Source organism: Cricetulus griseus, assembly GCF_003668045.3.
Source record: "Cricetulus griseus strain 17A/GY chromosome 1 unlocalized genomic scaffold, alternate assembly CriGri-PICRH-1.0 chr1_0, whole genome shotgun sequence".
Taxonomy (NCBI): domain Eukaryota; kingdom Metazoa; phylum Chordata; class Mammalia; order Rodentia; family Cricetidae; genus Cricetulus; species Cricetulus griseus.
In genome coordinates this window covers 1,467,475-1,484,912 of record NW_023276806.1, presented here as the reverse complement: position 1 = coordinate 1,484,912, position 17,438 = coordinate 1,467,475, and the positions used below count along the sequence as shown (strand labels likewise).

At 38.9% G+C, this 17,438-nt stretch overlaps 1 protein-coding gene across 2 annotated transcripts in view; it reads right to left on the bottom strand.

The window, feature by feature from the left end:
* Nucleotides 1-17,438, bottom strand: part of Lrrc7 (leucine rich repeat containing 7) — a 362,920-nt gene that overhangs the window by 74,638 nt on the left and 270,844 nt on the right. For both annotated transcript variants that reach the window (XM_035451112.1, XM_035451113.1), the window contains exons 13-17: nt 14,493-14,562; nt 12,804-12,903; nt 10,214-10,338; nt 8,044-8,292; nt 3,242-3,442 (exon numbers count right to left, since the gene is read on the bottom strand). In XM_035451112.1, coding sequence (XP_035307003.1) covers nt 3,242-3,442; nt 8,044-8,292; nt 10,214-10,338; nt 12,804-12,903; nt 14,493-14,562 — 745 coding nt within the window. The remainder of the gene's footprint in view (nt 1-3,241; nt 3,443-8,043; nt 8,293-10,213; nt 10,339-12,803; nt 12,904-14,492; nt 14,563-17,438) is intronic.

Here is a 17,438-nt window from a genome sequence, read left to right as displayed (position 1 = left end):
GTTAGCCTAGCAAAAGGTCATCATTCAAAATTGGAGTATGGTTTTTTTTTTTTTTTTAAACTAAGAGTTGATAGCTTTGGCAGCAGTGCAAAAATCCCAACTTGAATCTGTACACATTGGACAGGATAGGAGTGACCCTTTTCCTCTGAAACTCTCTAAAGGTAATATATAAAATCATTATAAATGTTCTCATTGCATTCAATGCAAGTAAATAGACTGACACAGTAGAAAAAAATCATAAGGTTAGACTGGTCAGGGTGACCCTTTGAGCTCTGAAGGCCGAGGGTATGCTAGCCATGCAAAGAACTGCGGAGTGAGCAAACAAACTTCAGAGGGCATTATGAAGGGGAAATGAAGGAGAAGTCTTGCTGACATCAGCTCTCTTGGTTCCTATGCCCCTTCTGGCTCTGTTCTTTAGTATAGTCTGGGTGAAGACTCTAGAGTATGGGAAGAGGTCACTTGGGGCTGGCTTTCCTTTCTCACTCACTTGGCTGCTGATGAAATGCAGTTAGCACTTTTGTTTTGACTGTTTGAGATAGGGACTCACAGGCTAGCCTTGAACTTACTTCATAGCCACAGATGATCTTGAGCTCCTAATCCTCCTGCCTTTATCTTCCAAGTGCACCATCATATTTATGTGCCTTGTATTGCCTTTCTCCTTTACATTTTTCCAGTCTTGCTTACCTCAACTCTTCATTTCTCTCCCTTGTTTAAGGTGCTTAATCACCTGGATGATTCTATGAAGAAGTGTGTAATTCTCTACTGCACAGTCTGTGCATACCACTTGACATGGTGGTACAAGTTTGCAATCCCAGTCCTCAGGAGGCAGAGGAAGCAGGGCTGGAGTTTGTGGCCAGTCTGGGCTAATAGCAAAATATTGAAACCTGTATTAAAAAACAAAAAATGAAAAAAAATAAGATGAAAAAATATGTAATGAATGCTAAGTTTTCATAATTAGTAAGATACTTGGTTGTCCACACTATTTAAGCCAGAACACTGAATAAAATGTGGTGTGGCCCTTAATTTGGCTGTACTCAAGAGCACAATGGATTGCCTGCAGTTGGCCAAAAGGAAAAGGAGATACAGATTCTCAATTCCAGAGAAAACATTGAAATCTCCAGTGCAATTTCTTTTTTACAGAGATCACATCAGCCCATGGGGAAGCCTAAGAAAGGGATGGGGCAGGTCACACAGGGAATGTGAACTTGGAAATCAGTTTCCATTGTAGCCTCTCCAGCTAATGAAGAACCTCAGGCTTTTCTCCCAGCACGAAGAGCCATCGCCAAGGAAATGATTCGATTCACACTCTTTTTAGGAAAAGCGTTGCCAAGGCAACAAGGAGGCTGGGGACAATGTAAAGCAAAGAGACAATGGATTTGTAGCAATGCTGACAGTTAAGGACTTGTGGAAACATAGGCGAAAACTTTCAGGTTTGGGAAACTATCCGGAACGGTTAAAGAGTGAAGAGGAAGAAGGAATTATTACCCCAATTTCCCGCCTCAAAGAGCTGGTAGAGAATGTTATGAAATCAGATTAAAGCTAGGACAGAAGTGGGAACAAGTTTGGGGAAGAAATGTAAAATTTAATTTTGTATGTATTACTTTTGGTGCGTTCTTTATATGAAGACCTCAGCTATAATTTTTTTTCTAGCACAGAATTATTAAATTTGTGACCACAGATATTTTTTCTCCCCCCTTTACATATGTAATCCCCAAATTAAACAAGTATAGAATCTTCCCATATTTGTAGTGAATTTATTCACTTTTAGGTTTTCATAACCATGACACTATAAAGGCAAAGGATATTAAAGTGTGATTCTGTGAAGTTTAAATACAAAGTGTGTGTGTGTGTGTGTGTGTGTGTGTGTTCAGTGTGCACTTACTATTTCTTCCTGTCCTGTTTGTACTAGTCTGGTATCTTAGATGGGAGTATGGAATCACAGGGAAAAGGGATCACAGAGATACTTATAAGGCAAAGAAAAGAAAACTAAGCTGAGATTTACTTCTTCAGCTTTGCTTGTGTACCCTCTGACACTCCAGGTTTTACTTCCTTTGCTCTTTCAGGTGGGTTTGCAATCTGTAACTATATTTGCTTTGTTTTGGTTTTACAACAGGGTCTCACTTTGTGTCCTAGGCTGGCCTTGAACTCCCAACTGTTTCAGCCTCCCAAGTATCTATCTATCGCTGTGTTTTGCTCAAGGTCTTCTCTCTGTAATGTCCTCCACTGCTTCTTATTTTAAAGGAATTATGCCATCTTTAATATATGTTTCAGCCCCAGTTTAGAACAGGAAATCATTTCATGTGTTTTTCCAGCTTAGTTTTGAGTCACTTGGGGTCCTGGGGCACATTTTCATTTGTTTCATTCCTCTCACAGTGTTTAGCACAGTGCTACACACACAGTTGGTGTTCAAATGCCACAAATAGATTATTTGAAATGCAGATTTGTAAAAGAGTTCTGTCAGTCTAGGTTTTAGAGAATATTGACCAGACATGCTCACTCCAACTGTGTTTCTAGTGAAAGTAAGAGATGCAACTAATCAGTTGAAGAGTTGATGACATAGTCGAGGTGGCATAATGTAGTTGAATTCTTTTCAGACCATACAAATCAATAAGACTGACTTTGTAGCATATTTTCAAATACATGAAGCAAGCTTCTCATGGTCAGAATCCCACAAACCTGAGTTTTTTGTTTCTTTTTTTTAATTAAAAATGTTTTTGGCTGGAACTCAAACACAGAAATGTTAAAAAAACAAACAAACAAACAAAAAACAGAGTGAGTTCCAGGACTATTTCACAGAGAAACCCTGTCTTGAAAAACAAAACAAAACAAAACAAAAAAACAAAAAACAAAAAAAACTAAAAAAATTTCATGCTAAACTTAGTAGGAATCTGACTGTGATTTGTCTGAATAACAATGTCCCATTGGTTTCCTCAACAAATGATTGTAAGATTCGGGATGGCCAACATTCTTCTCATGGGTGTAACACATTCCTGACTAACCTAGGTAGCTGATGAGCCACTGTATGTATTAAAGACATAGGAATCATTTTGGCCATGAGGGTGGTACCCATCTTTGATTTACTAGATGTAACCCTCATATCTCAAAAAAGAGTCATTTTTTTATTTGAGGAAAAAAATGTGTAATTTGCTCACTAAAGCGATCTACTCAGTTAGAAGAAACATCATCACCCAGAAGTCTAAAAGTCAAACCACACTGGCAATTACCAATAACCTCCAAATACCTCCACTGTAATCTCCTTTGGGGCCACCGGCCACTTGTGTTCAAACTTTTCTTTCACAGTTTGCTCCGTGTTAGCTGTTGGATTTGAGTTCTCAACTCGCACTCCATGGCTTGGCTTACCCACCAGATTTTGAACAGATTTTACCATATTCTTTAAATCCTCTGGGTAAGGAGTTGGATATCGTTTTAGGTTTATTTCAACCTAGAAGTTTATAAAAAGAAATTTAACATAAAAATGACTTCAGAAAGCATGTTCACCAAGCTACTCCATGGTACAAGCTTCATCTAAAACAAATGCAGTACAGTGAGTGTTGAGCTGCCCAGGGAACTGCTGCTGATGTGAGGAGTGGGCCTGACTCCTATTCAGCCTCTGGGGGCTGGCCCGATGCCTTCGCACCCTTCTACATCATCAGCAATATTTTTAGATTATATTCTATTTTTTGATGAGCGTAATATCAGTAAATAAGACTCTTAAGTGAGTGCTCATGTTAAAAAATGGAATAACCTTATCACCAGCTACATCACGTCTTAGTAGTTTCCTATCTTCGGTATTCAATTATTTTGAAATGTAATGACTTTCATAGTGAGAATGTCCTTGGAGTTCAGTGCAGGTATTGGGAGGGAGGAGACCTCAGAAGATTTGCAACTAGAGTTAGGCATTGAAAAAGCCAAACAGGTGTTAGCCCAGATTTATAATTAGCATATAGTGTCAAAAGGTAGGGTGGCTTATACTTTTTAATACTTCAGAAAAAATCTTTAGGGTGGCTTTCACACTTGTGTTTTGCACTAATGAGGTCATATGCTTCTTGAGTAATAGCTTATATAAAGATAAATAAAAAGGTCACTATTTTCTAGTATGTTTTAGGCAAATGTACATGTTTTACCTGCTATTTTTCCATCTTTATTTTTGGTTGTGAGCCTAGCCTTTAAAGGCTGAGCCATCTCTCCAGCCCTATTTTTCCACCTTTAAGTGCATTTGCAGCTGTTAATCTAGCTTCCAAGGACACGTCTGAAGGGCACTTCTTAGTACTGACTTCATTCATGTAGAATATTCTACCATGATAGTATTCATTATTATGTATTTAAAAGAGATTCAATACAAGTCGTTCATGCTGAGTGAAGGGATTCACAAAAAAGAGATAGGTGTTCCAGGTTAGACTTGTGCCAACAATGAGTAGAATTTTGAATCTGAGCAGAATCAACTTTTTAAAATGGAATGGCTTAAGTGGTTGTGGTATGTATTGTGGGAAGCACTGTGTGAGGGTGGAGGGTGGGAGCAGAGGAAGTGGAGAGAATGGAGGAGGGGGAGGGTGGCAGCAAAGGCAGGCAGCCGTGGGGGACTCCCCATCTGGCCCATGGCATGTAGAAGAGGCTGGAGGGTATGAAGGACTCAAACCCTTTTGCTAATCTGCTGGTTTAGCAAATTCACCAATGTGTTGTTACTCTTAGGATTCACTGTGGCTTGCTATGCTAAACAGATTAACAGGACTGGATGTTACTATGTATTTTTTAATGTTCTTTTGACATTAAAAACATAAAATTATTTTTCAATGCATATTTGGAAAGCAGAGAAAACCAGCTTTTGTTTAACTAAGGTCACTTTAATTTATTTTTTATGTTCTCAAATAAATGAGAATAGAGAGAATAAATAGATAGGATTAAGGCTGTAAGAACCCAAGGTAAAATTAAGTTTCGCATGAAAAGGTGAGTTTCTACAGTTTAATACTGATGTATTCCAAAAGTTAGTTTGTAGTGCAGCTTTCAGTAAACACTGAATAACAAGGTCCACCTAGCCAGAACACACTGGGATGTATGTACTCACAGAACTTTAACTTCGTGTTCGAAAACATTAGCTCTGAATTGTATCTATTTTTAAGCTACAGTGTTGAAATTTTTTAAATATACTTAATTAATATCAAGGGGCTAAAAGTTTAAAAACTACTAGAAATTTGTATTTCACAAATTGTGAATTGTAGAAATGGACTGTCCATCTTGCTAATTAAAGACATTGTTTTTCTTTTAACAGCCAGTGGTAGATTGTAAAAAAGAATTATCTAAAATAAGGCACTAGATGAAAATTCTTTGCAACTCAAATGTCTTCAGCAGTGACATGCTCTTATGTGCCCTGCTCTTCCAAAAGTTTCATGCTTCTTCACCCTACATGGTTTACTGCCATTGTAACAGATGAGGTGTGGGTATTTTCTGGTCATTTTATTTAAAAGCAACGTGATGTGTTATTTTGCTCACATCATCAGGGTGCATTTGGTTATTCTACTGCTAAAGAAATACTTAAATGAGAATTAAATCTGTCACAAAGCTTAAACTATTAGTCACTTTCAAGGCTATGGGGTAGTTGCTGCTTAATTATTTATTTATATGGGTTATTTTATATTTTTTCCCTTAAAGTGGCTCTTCCCCAAATTTGGAAATCTTTGGGAATCACTAAACTTGATTTGTTTCATCTAGAAAATGATCAAGTTGCTGCCATCCACTATTCTCACAGAACTTTGGGCTCGGGATCATGAAGTATAAATTCAAGTCACAGGTCTACCTATAAGTAGAAACTAGACCCTATTCTGCTGCTTCTGCACAATGGAAATCTAATGCCTTTCTCATGTGCTTGCATTTATTTAGAAGTAAACTGACATAAATGTGAAGGTACCTTGAAAATGTGTTATCTTGGCAGAGATCTTGGTTTGTAACAGAGGTTGGCCTTGTTACAAACCTGCTGCCTCAGCCTACTTACTATCGGGATTAAGGTGAACGCTACCACACCCAGACTGACATTGTTTTTAATATCAGATCTTACTTGTTTACTTAAAAGCTCTGGACTCCTTTGGTAATTTAGACTCTGCCCCACATGTCTAAATGCAGGCTGAGTCTTTTAGGTTGTATATAGCAGCAGTTATTCAGTGTTCACTATGTTCCAGGCATCTTGCTGAATGCTTTATAGGGATATTTAATTTCTTATTTATTAGCTATATAATATACAATAATATTTATAACTATTCCTATAGTTTTAAAAACAGACTACCATATACATGGATTGATAAATATTATGTGTTATAGAATGTTGTTAATTTGTAAACGTATGTTTAAATTTCATAAAGCTGCTGTTGTCACTTTACAGAAGGTGTATCTGGGTGGGACTGCTGAACTTTTCTCTGCGGTCACATTCTGAGGTTTACATCACACCACGGTTGCTTAGTTAAGAGATATTCTCTCATATATTATGACATAGAATTGTGAACCTTGTGGAAAAGGTGCTATAAAACTAAAATGTAAATTTTGCTGTTAAATAAATAAGATAATTGCAATTTAAAAATAAAGCTAAGTAATTCTAATTCATAATTTCTTTCAGAGTGAAACTGTGTTTTATAATCCAATTCTATTTTAAGGTCTGTACAGACATAGTGATACCCTCCTTCTCAGTGCCTGCCTTCAGTATTTCAGAAGTGGGCCAACATGGCCATGAAGAGTTACCTTACTAGCTCAGTGACATTCATATCTAAAAGCAGTTTCTGTATTTCTGAATACTTGGGCTAGAAACATTCCCCATCCTAACATGACATAAGACATAAGTGAATTTCTGACACACAGAGGTGGACAAATCTACAAAATTCATTCTGATAATAGTGCTAAATTTGTCACTCACTATAAAGTATTTGCTCATGCCACACTTACATTGTATCAGAAAGCAAGATTTTTACTAAAATAAAAAATTTTAATTTTGGGAGTTAAAATGCTTCACAAGACTCTGAATATCTAAATAAAGTACAACAAATGCAAATAGCAGCTTCAAGGAATTGGAGACCCCAAAAGTACAGTAAAGAAAGAATTACTTATAATAATGTGGGCATTCAGAAATGGTGTCTTGGATTCAGACAGAACTGTTTCTCAAATATTATATTATATGCAATAATATAATATACTTTACATATTCATTAAATTTGAATTTGATTGTAAATTCCAGTAAGAGAAACAATCGAGTTTTGCAGTGATTATTAAATATCATATTATTCTGGCAGTTAATGGGGGATATTTTGCAAAAAAAAAGGAAACAGGGCAGTTTTAGTCAGGAAGATGCGTTCTCAGCTTGTCTTATATTGTAGAAAGAATATAAGACATAGAATGAGAATCCAGTCCATTACATGTGGGGGGCAATGTTTATCAACATGTACAATTGTGTTTTTCCTCCTATCATTTATCCTCTTATACCCCAGCTCTGAGAAAGGGAATCCCTCTCTGCCATGACTCCCAACCCCATCTTCTCTTACAGGAATTCATAGAATTTGAAACTTCAAATTAAGGGACATTGCTGATTTTAGACAGAAAGTCTCTGTTTGCTCAGAGTCTATTCCCAGCAAATCTCAATTTCAACTTGTGGTGTTCTCAGGTTTTATCTAGTCTTCCCCAAGTTGGCCCTGAGAAGCGTGCTTGCTCACAGGACAGTTCCAATCACTTCCAACGTCTGGTCAGCATTCTGCATAACTGGCAGTGTCCCCACACGTTAAAAGAACGAACCAAAGGAGAGTAAATAAAAGCAAAGCCCCAACTTTAAAGCCATGCCAGATACCCCACGAAAAGGCACCTTAAGTTGGTGTCCCCACCCTCTGACTCAGGCTTTCCCACCCTTTGCCAGTGTCAGTAATCATAAGGATAAACTGGATTTGGACACTGGCAATCCGAAGGCTGCTCTGCAATCCACAGTTCTCACCCCTAATCATGCAGCACATACCCCATAAAGCCCTGTTCCAAGGGAGCCTCTACTGGGCTTCTCCTACCCCAAACACCTAGGCCTACCTGTCTGCCACTTAGAGAGGGAAGAGTGGTGGACTGTGCTGCCACTGGCAATGGAGCACACATGCTCCTGTCCTGCTGGAGGCCACTTATACAACCCCATGCCAGCTGGGGGTCACTCTGGGGGACGGGCATATCTTGGATCTGCTGATCACACCTGGCCCATGGTGTGCAGCAATCGCCAGACAGCCTGGCAGGTTGGAGAGTAATCCCACGCTGGCCCCTGTCCCAGGGGGCTTGGCAGGAGAGAGCCTGTGGGAGAAGGAACCTCCATTTTCTGGGAGAAACAGGAGCACTGCAGCAACATGTTCGCTTGATCATTTTATAACCTTGGATAGTTTTTTTTTCCTCTTTCATCCTGGGCAATGCATTTAAAACAATGAATTTTAACTCCGTGTCATAAAACAGCGTGACATGAAGCCATGGGTGGCAACCTCCTCACACAATTCAGCATTCACATTCACCATACACACTCCAAGCAGGACTTTATATTTTTGTCCCATCAGAAGATTTTTAAAATTCCAGTCAATTAAAATTAAAGTGGGCTAATTTTAACATACATGTAATGAACCAGAAGAATTCGAGCTGGTAAGACCCTGGGGTATTTCCACATCATCTTTCCATGATGATGGGCTTACGAGTATTGCTCCTCTAATTTGTCTGATAGCCAATGGCATCGGGAACAGCCAAATTAGTCAAAGCCAAGTAGTTTGAGATTTTGGAAAAACATATTGTTTTTACCAAAATACAAATAGAGTGAATGTTAATAAATGCAGAGAAAAAATCGAATCATTCTAAAGCACATGGAACCCTTTATGAGCACAGACATACTCATCACAGAGCACACAAACAGGGTTTCTGGTCTATTGCTTCCGCTTCTGTATTTCATGATTCTATCAACACATCCATGGAGCATATTAAATGTATTTCCTTTTTATCCTTGGCTATGGATTTTTTAAGAGGGAGTCTGTAGTTATTTTGACAATTCAATGAAATATAAAAATGAATCAAGAGTCCAAAGCAGAATGCATCACCCACTGGATCTTGATTTAACACAAAATCCTTGAAGACGGAAACTGGAACCGAATTGCTTTAAAGGTTTGTACTGAATTTAGCGTAATTATTTTCTAAGAATTCGCAAGTTTTAAACCATGTCTCTTTGGTCATAAGACAGCAATATTCAATCATCCATAAATGTTTCTTCAATAGAAAGTTTTTAAAGAATGCATGTCATTTTGGATTTATGACTCCATTTTGAGTTTTCCGTAATGACACAGTCATCATGAATGACAGCTGAAGAAATGACATTTAGAAAATGTGGTAAGGTGGGGGACAGGGAACACATCACACAATCTTGATTTATTAATAAGATGCATAGTAAGTTACTTAGGTCATTAGTCACTACAAGTGAAAGCTGTTAGTATTATTTGAAAAATTGTACAAATAATATAAAAATTAATGAGAGATTCAAGATGCCACCAAGATATAACATGAAAAACTGTTAATGATATCTCAGCCAATTCTCATATTTGAAAAATTTAAATAACTGAAATATACAGGCTTAAATGTTTAGCCTTGTTTCTTCGTTCAGGTTAGTCACAGTAAAAGATTTCTTAAAAATATACAGTTAAAATAAACGAATTATTTTGCCTAAAAAAATCTTCACTTGTGGTTGGACACTCACCTCCTTTTAAAACTCAAACATAAAGAAACAAAAGTTCTTTTCAAATACACCAGCCATGTAGAAGATTTAGAGATGTAACATCACTATCGCACGCCAATCAGCTTGTTTTCCACAAATGTATATTTTGGCTGGTACTGTCTGCATGGGGCCCGGCCCAGTGACCAAAAGGATTATTGTAGAATGTTACAGATGAATGAGAGTCACCTAGACTTTCCTCCCACTTTCAGCTTGAATCTCTCGCACATTGTTATGGGAGGGGGGGAATGGAAGGGAGTGCAAATCAGACTTGCTCAGTCAGAACCGGGACATTCCTCTCTTTCTGAATCACACCAATGCTGCCCAAACACCGGCCCTCTAGACTGGGGCCTCTTCACAAGAATAGAAAATGACTGTGACCTTCCAGAGAGGTCACATAGTGGATCCCTCCTCTGTCTGAATAATAACAGCGGACAGACAGAACAACAAGAGAAACAAAGGCCAAAAGTTCACCTTAACTTTCCCAGCACTTTCGTCATCTTCTTTTTTATCCTCAAATTCAAAGGCAACAGTCATGCGCTGCTGTCTCTGCTCTTCCCACAGCGTGGGGTTGAAGCTGTCGCTGTCTGACTGGAAATCTATGGAGTCCAAAGTATTAATGCTTTTCTCTAATATACATGATGTATTTAGTAAAGTTTAATAGACTATGCAAAAAGAGACAGCAAGCACCACTAATCAATACAGTCAATACATTTAAAAGGACTGGGAAAGGATATTGGGGAAGACGAAGGAGAGCGCGGGAAGGACAGGAAGTGGGAAGCAGAACATTCCTTTTGGTGTTTCTTATGTCTTGAGTGTTTTGCTGTTAGTCATGAGGTTTGGGAATTTTCCTAGTATAGGAATGGGTTCCCCTGGGCTAACAGCAGCAGCATGGAGATTGGGTGAAGCATTCCAGTCTCGTTATTCCTCAGAGCAGTGGAGGAATCACGTTAGCATCATCTTTCTCATGAAGATTCTGTCCCAGGTCTCTCAGGTTCCAGGCCCTACACCATGTGGGAGCGACTACAGAGCCTGTGTCACATTGTAACAAAGTAAGATCACACACAGCAGTGACTTTTTAGCAAAGTGCCCAATACGCTGATGTTCTTGCTGGTTCTTTGTGTGTATGTGGGAGGTGTATGTGACTGGAGTAACCTCATTTTCAAGGTAGAGAACACATGGAGAATTCGGTTTTAGCACTATGGTTTTAATTCATTTAAATGTGCCTCAGATAAGCGGGGAAGATGGTTTATAAATCACTATTTACGTAAAAATGTGGTCTAATGGTAAAATCTGCTTTGTAACATAATTGCATGAAAATTGCATGAAACCCGGTAACAAGTGCTTAGTTGAAGCTAACTCATTTTCCAAAGAATTTTCCTTTGTCACAAATTTCTCTGTCTTACAGAATTCTTAAAATTCGTTTGTTATTTTCTTTTCCAACAGACAGAAGTTGATTGACTGAAGTCCAAGAATTATTTTTCAATTATTGCACCAAACTTTCAGTCCTCAAGAGAAAAACAAACAGAAAATTCAAGACAGTAAAGGCAAATGCTTTTGCAACTTGGGTCACATGACTGCTGACTTCACACTGGGGACCTGACCAGGGGCTTAGGTGACACACTAGATCGATCTCAGGGATAGCCTGTGGATCTGGTTACTTCTTATCTTTTCTTTGCATTATTTTGAAGACCAGGGATGTTTCGAAGAAGAAAAAACAAATTCAGGTTAATAGAACAGTCCGTACTTGTTTTTTTTTGTGCTACAAAAATGTGGTGGTTTTTCTTTCATAAAATCAAAAGATCAATTTATTCAGATGTGAACATTATACTTCAAAAAAATCTTCCCCTTTTATATTTCTGCAAGCCAAAATTTGAATAAATGCATCCTTACACATTCCCCAGTGATTCATTTACATCTGGAAGTCAAAGACTAAAGCCATTTATTATTATTCTTGAAAATGAGGAACACACAAGCAAATGGTCCATTTCTCAAGCTGATCTCAGACAGCGTGCGTTTATCTGAGGCTGCATCAAAGTGGGTTCATTGTCATAAGAAACCATCCTGATTCTGCATAGCTACAGAGAACACACACCAGCCAGTGCTACTCAAATAGGAAAAGGCAACCCCTTCTTAAAACTTTCTATAATAGTACGATCACTCACAGGCTAGAAGACTTCTAACAGGTTTAGGTTTTTAAAAACTGTTTTTTAATCATGCTTCTCATACTGCTTAGGGAATCTCATGTAGGGGTCAAAGATTGTTGTCCTGATCTTTAAAATACTCTGTGCAATATGTGTGCACAAGAGAAGGCCCTCTCCTCTTGCAGCCAGTTGCTGGGTACATTTAATGACCAGGTCCCATACCCTGCAGCCTGACCCTTAGAGAAGTCACTCTAGAGTATTTCCATTATTATTGTGTGCGCCATAAAGAGGAAGACTTTTCTCTTTGGTGGTGTGTGTGTGCGTGTGAGTGTGTGACTGTGTGAGTGTGTGTAAGTGTGTGTAAGTGTGTGTATGTGCGTGCGTGCGTGTGTGTGTGAGTGTGTGTGTGTGTGTGTGCATGTGTGCACCTGTGTGTTCATGTGCATTTGGGTACATGTGTGTGCACATGCAGGTGGAGTTCAGACATCAACATTAGGTGTCTTATTCATTTGATCTCTACCTTAACTTTTGAGGAAGGATCTCTCACTCAGAACTAAGGCTCACCCATTAGGCTAGGCTGGCTGAACAGCAAACATAGGCATCCTCCTGTCTCTGCTCCCAGCATGGGGATTGCAGGTTATGAGTCACCATGTTGGGAGTTTTACACTGTTGGTGAGGACTGAACTCAGACTACCACATTTGCATGGCAGGCACTTTGCCAACTGACCTATCTCCAGAAGGAGCCTTGCTTTTGGAACCTTAAAACATTACATTACCGATACTCAAACTCCCAGATAATGTGCTATGGGGTGTTCTTTTATTGCCTGTGAACCAGTATTCCTGGACAGAAATTAGAATAAAAAATCCTTTTTATCTACAACATCATTAGAGATTAAATAATGCATCTGCTGACAACCTACCTTCATCACCACGGGGTTGCTGGGGAAACATGTAGTTTGTCAGTACCCTTTGCTTGGTTTCTGGGTGGGCTTCTGTTTGCAGAGGTATAAGGGCCTTGGACTGGAAGCAATGAGCACCAGTTAGGAAACAGGTAATCATCTGACCTCCCAGACACAAATTGTTAGGATGACATATCATAGATACTGGTGAGACTCTTTCCAGATTTTAAGGTTTCATGATGTTTGGTCTTCTTTAGTACACTCTTAAAAGGCTTACGAAAGCCTGTTCAACTGTGCACTTCAGTTATAATCTTAAGAAGGTAAGAGTGTGTTCAACTGTTCAGCTGAGTGAGTGGTGTGGTCCTGGGCATGTACTCCTTCTCACAGGTTGTGGTCTAGACAGACATGTGGTGCCTGCACTGCTCATACTGAGCAAGGCACAGCCCACATGTGAATAAAAGCTGCCCGCATAGCTCATACTTATGCTGTGTTTCATTGTCCATTACTAATTTGGTACCAGAAATACTATGTTTGAAGGCTTTTAACTTGGGTATTATTTTCATAGGAAGAGTGTAAATGCCGTTTATGAATAGGAAAGAAGCAAGGGTTTCATGCAGCCGTCTAGAGATACTGCCCCAATTCAAGTTAAGTGGTGCAGTGACTTCTATGGTTACTCCCCCGCCAGAATAATACTTGTGATGTTAAGGAATTTTCATGTTGTAAGGCTACCACCTCAGCAGCAGAGTTCACAGACTCTGGAAATGATTGTCTGTAAGGGTAGCCCAGTGCTATGGAGGTGTCCTTAAGAGAAGGAAGGGCAATCCTACCTTTTACCAGCAGGTGGAAGCAAGAGCTGTGAACAACTGAAGACACACTAACACGCTTATGCTTATACTTCAGATTTATAGGAATCATTTTTAACTTGTAATAAAAGTACCCAAATAACTAGAAATAGGAACTTGATGTCCAGGAAATATTGATATATTGAACTGAAGGTGCATAGTTTTTATTTGGTCATTCATATTTTGGGGTAGGGGTTTCAAAGATGTAGGAACACAAGAAAAATGATTAGTAGTAAATCCTGCTGAAATGTCTCCCACATGCTTTTGAGGCAAAGCATGTGTCTCTGTTATTTTCCAGTTAATAAAAATTATTAGCATGCAACCCCTGATTCCATTATAATGTATTTTCATGAGTATACAAAAATATCAACATAACCACAAAATCCTGAAGATAGCTATCAATATATCAGCAAAGGTCTTGAATAAAGTTTTAGAATCAAGTTGATCATAATTAAAAACAGTGAGGAAAAGGGAAGATAGTGGCTGGTAATTACCTCTTGTGGGGATTGTGGTAATGACTTTTCAGTTTTTAACTTCACAACTATAATTAAAGTGCATCCTCTAAGGAGCTGAAAAACCATGCAAACCACACATAATTTGTGTGTTGGGCCTCTGACAATGACCTAAGTATGGAACAGAGGTAGTTGAGCAAAGAGACCATGGCACTGTTTCATCTACACAATGTGTGATGAAACTTTTGTGAAAAACCCTCATCCAAGTAATAAAAATATGTATATTTTATAATAGTCGTCATTGAGGGTATCTACTGGGACTCAGGAGCACAAAGTTCCAATTACACTTTATCTCAGGAGCATGGTAACTCAGGGCATAAAGCTTTTTTTATTTTTATTTTTATTTTTTTTTTTACCTGATTGTCAGAAAGCCACAATGCTGCAAGCTCTTTGAGCTTGGTGAATGAGAATGGTAAATTCTTCAACCTGTAGAGACAAGAGATATCTCATGGCATAGAGACAGACAGCGAAGCTCATTTCTAAGCACATTTAAACACACCACTGTGTTGATTCACTGCTCTCATCAATCTTTTCTCTTGAGTGCCTAAACAATCTTAAATAACGAAAAATTTCCTTTCTTATCTATAAGTGTGTGTGTGCATGTATATATGTGAATATGTGTGCATGTGTGTGTAAGCATGTGAGTGTGTGAGCATGTGTGTAAATTATGTGTGCATGTGTGTAAGCATGTGTGTATGTGTGTGTATGTGAGTGTGTGTGTGAGTGTGAGTGTGTGTGTGTGTGTGTGTGTGTATTTCTGTGCATGTGAGCATGTAGAAGTCAGAGGACAACTTTCAGGAGTTTTTTTCTCCTTCCACCATGTAGGTCCTGGAGATCAAACACAGGTCAGCAGTATTGGAGGCAAGTGCCTTTATCTGTTGAGCCATCTCCCAGGCCCCAAACAACAAAAATCTTTCTAATCTTTTAAATGCTTCCCATAGTATTTAAATAAAATAAAAATCCTGTTAGTACCCATGGTCAGGCTCTACAGTGGGCACCCCAGTACTAGAGAGATGGCTCAGCACTTAAGAGAACTTGTTGCTACCCCTAGAACATGAGTTCAGTTCACAGACCTCACACCAGGCAGCTCACAACTGCTCTTTAATGCCAACTTCAGTAGATTTTCACACATTTGGCATGCATGCATGCATGTACACACACACACAAAAAAAAAAAAATAAATAAATAAAACAAAAATCTTAAAACCCTTACAGCTGTTCTCACATCCCAGCATTGCCAGCATTGACCCTTTTTTTTCTTCCCTCATAACTAGAGGTGCACAATGATGCTCTACCAACCCAGGAGAAATTTCATCTTGGCCCCTTCTGGAATACTCTTTTTTCTATGCTTCACTTGATTAAATCTCACAGTTCTTTAAGTGCCATTTCCTCATATAGTAGGTTTTCCTGGGTCCCACCTAAGTTCCTTCACTCAGACTAGTCTCAGAGCACCTTGCACTGCCTGCACAGAATCTTTCACAGCTTTTGTGGTTGTTTATTATCTGATATCCTCACAAAACTGTAGTTTCTAAAAGGACAGGGCCATGATAGCTGACGTCTAAATCATTTCATAGTTTCCAAAGTGATGTTGATCTCCAGAAATTGTCTTATCTTCTCCCACCCCTTGTACATTTCACAGTACACATTACAAGAAGGAATCCTTAAAATAGTATTTTGGAGATATATGAGGTTTGGTCTTGGTTGTAGCATCTAGTAAAGATGTCGCTTCTGCCTTTGGAAGTTCAAACAGACAGACAAATGCCTACGTCAGTGTGCTTCTGATGTCTTTGAGTCAGAGTGTGGTCAGCACACTTTAATACTTTGGTTACTGTTGCCCTCCGAGCTTCAGAGCCAGCTGCACAGACATGCACAACACCGTCCTCAGCAGGCTTATACCTGAACATACATTTTACACACAGCTTGTAATGAAAATTTCTGCAAGTCTTTTATACATTGGAATCCTATTAGCCAACTGACAAATGCACTTTTGAAAAGGAAGTGCAAAATGTTATGATGATTGATAAGGACTTAGTTTATGTCCAAAAACAATCAGGCACTTTCAGATAAATTAGTAAATATGGAAAGAGGCTGACCACCAGTGTAAATGTCAAGGATGAGTGGTGAGAATACCTAAATCTTATGAACTAATGGATGTCTGTGAAATGTCAATAAAAGCACAAACAAAGCAGCTATTGACTCATATCACTATCCTTTCTTGGCAGAATTACTAAATTACCCACACAAGCTGTTCAAATTCACTTATGCTAGAAACTGTAAAGTAAGATATGTGGGGTGGGGTAGCATTTTTGATATTATGCACAGTTAAATAAAAGGCTGCCACAGAGTGCCACGACAGTGAAGCTCGTCTACCATTCATGTCCTGCTCATCCATGTCCCCGAGGAGTCATGACGCAGTCCTAATGTGCTGTACAGACAGAAGAGTGTGATGGAGGGCAGGGACCTTGCTGCTTTGTCCTTCAGCAGTGAACTCTGATGGATGAACAGGGCATTGGCTAAGGCACAACCCTGTAGCTGACAGTAAAACAGCCACTGTTCCCAGCGACAGTGCCAGGCTCTGCCAGCCGATTGTATCTTAAACACAAAATCACCACGATTCACTACTTACGATAGCACCTCTCACAGTCCTGCAAGCCGTTCATTCTCTGTGGCAATGTTAGCTTTGGCCTCAAATTGCAGTATGCATCGTTTTACCTTCCCCAACTTGACTCATTGATGGACTAACTAGCTGAAAATATTAATTTGTGTATGTTGTAGTTACTGTATTACAGGATGTGTATATATATATATATATATATATATATATATTTTTTTTTTTTTTTCTCTGATGAGGTATTTTAAACTTCCGGCTTTGTGAGTCTCTGATGGTGAGTCTCAAGGATTTCCTCAGCATCCACAAATACATCTGACCTGTGGTAAGTGCTGAAGTCTGCTGGATTTGCTAGGTAAGGGCCACTGGCATATCAGTACATCTATTATGGGTCACTTGTGATGTTTGGTAAGCTTATTTTCCATGTAATCATTCAGAATGTTTAGGGAAAATGAGTATTTAGGAGAGACTTCTATAGCTTGTCATGAGGATCCCCTTTCCAGGTTGACAAGCCCTTGGCCTCACTTACATAACGAATCCTGTGATGCTACCCCTGTGGTATTATGGAATCCATAGGAATTCGTCTTCCTATGGTGATTCCACTGCAGCCAGTAGAACCCCTCCTCTCTATGGAGTTTCCATGATCACTCTTCCTAATCTAGCTCATAAGAAGTCATTTAAAGATCTTAACAAAG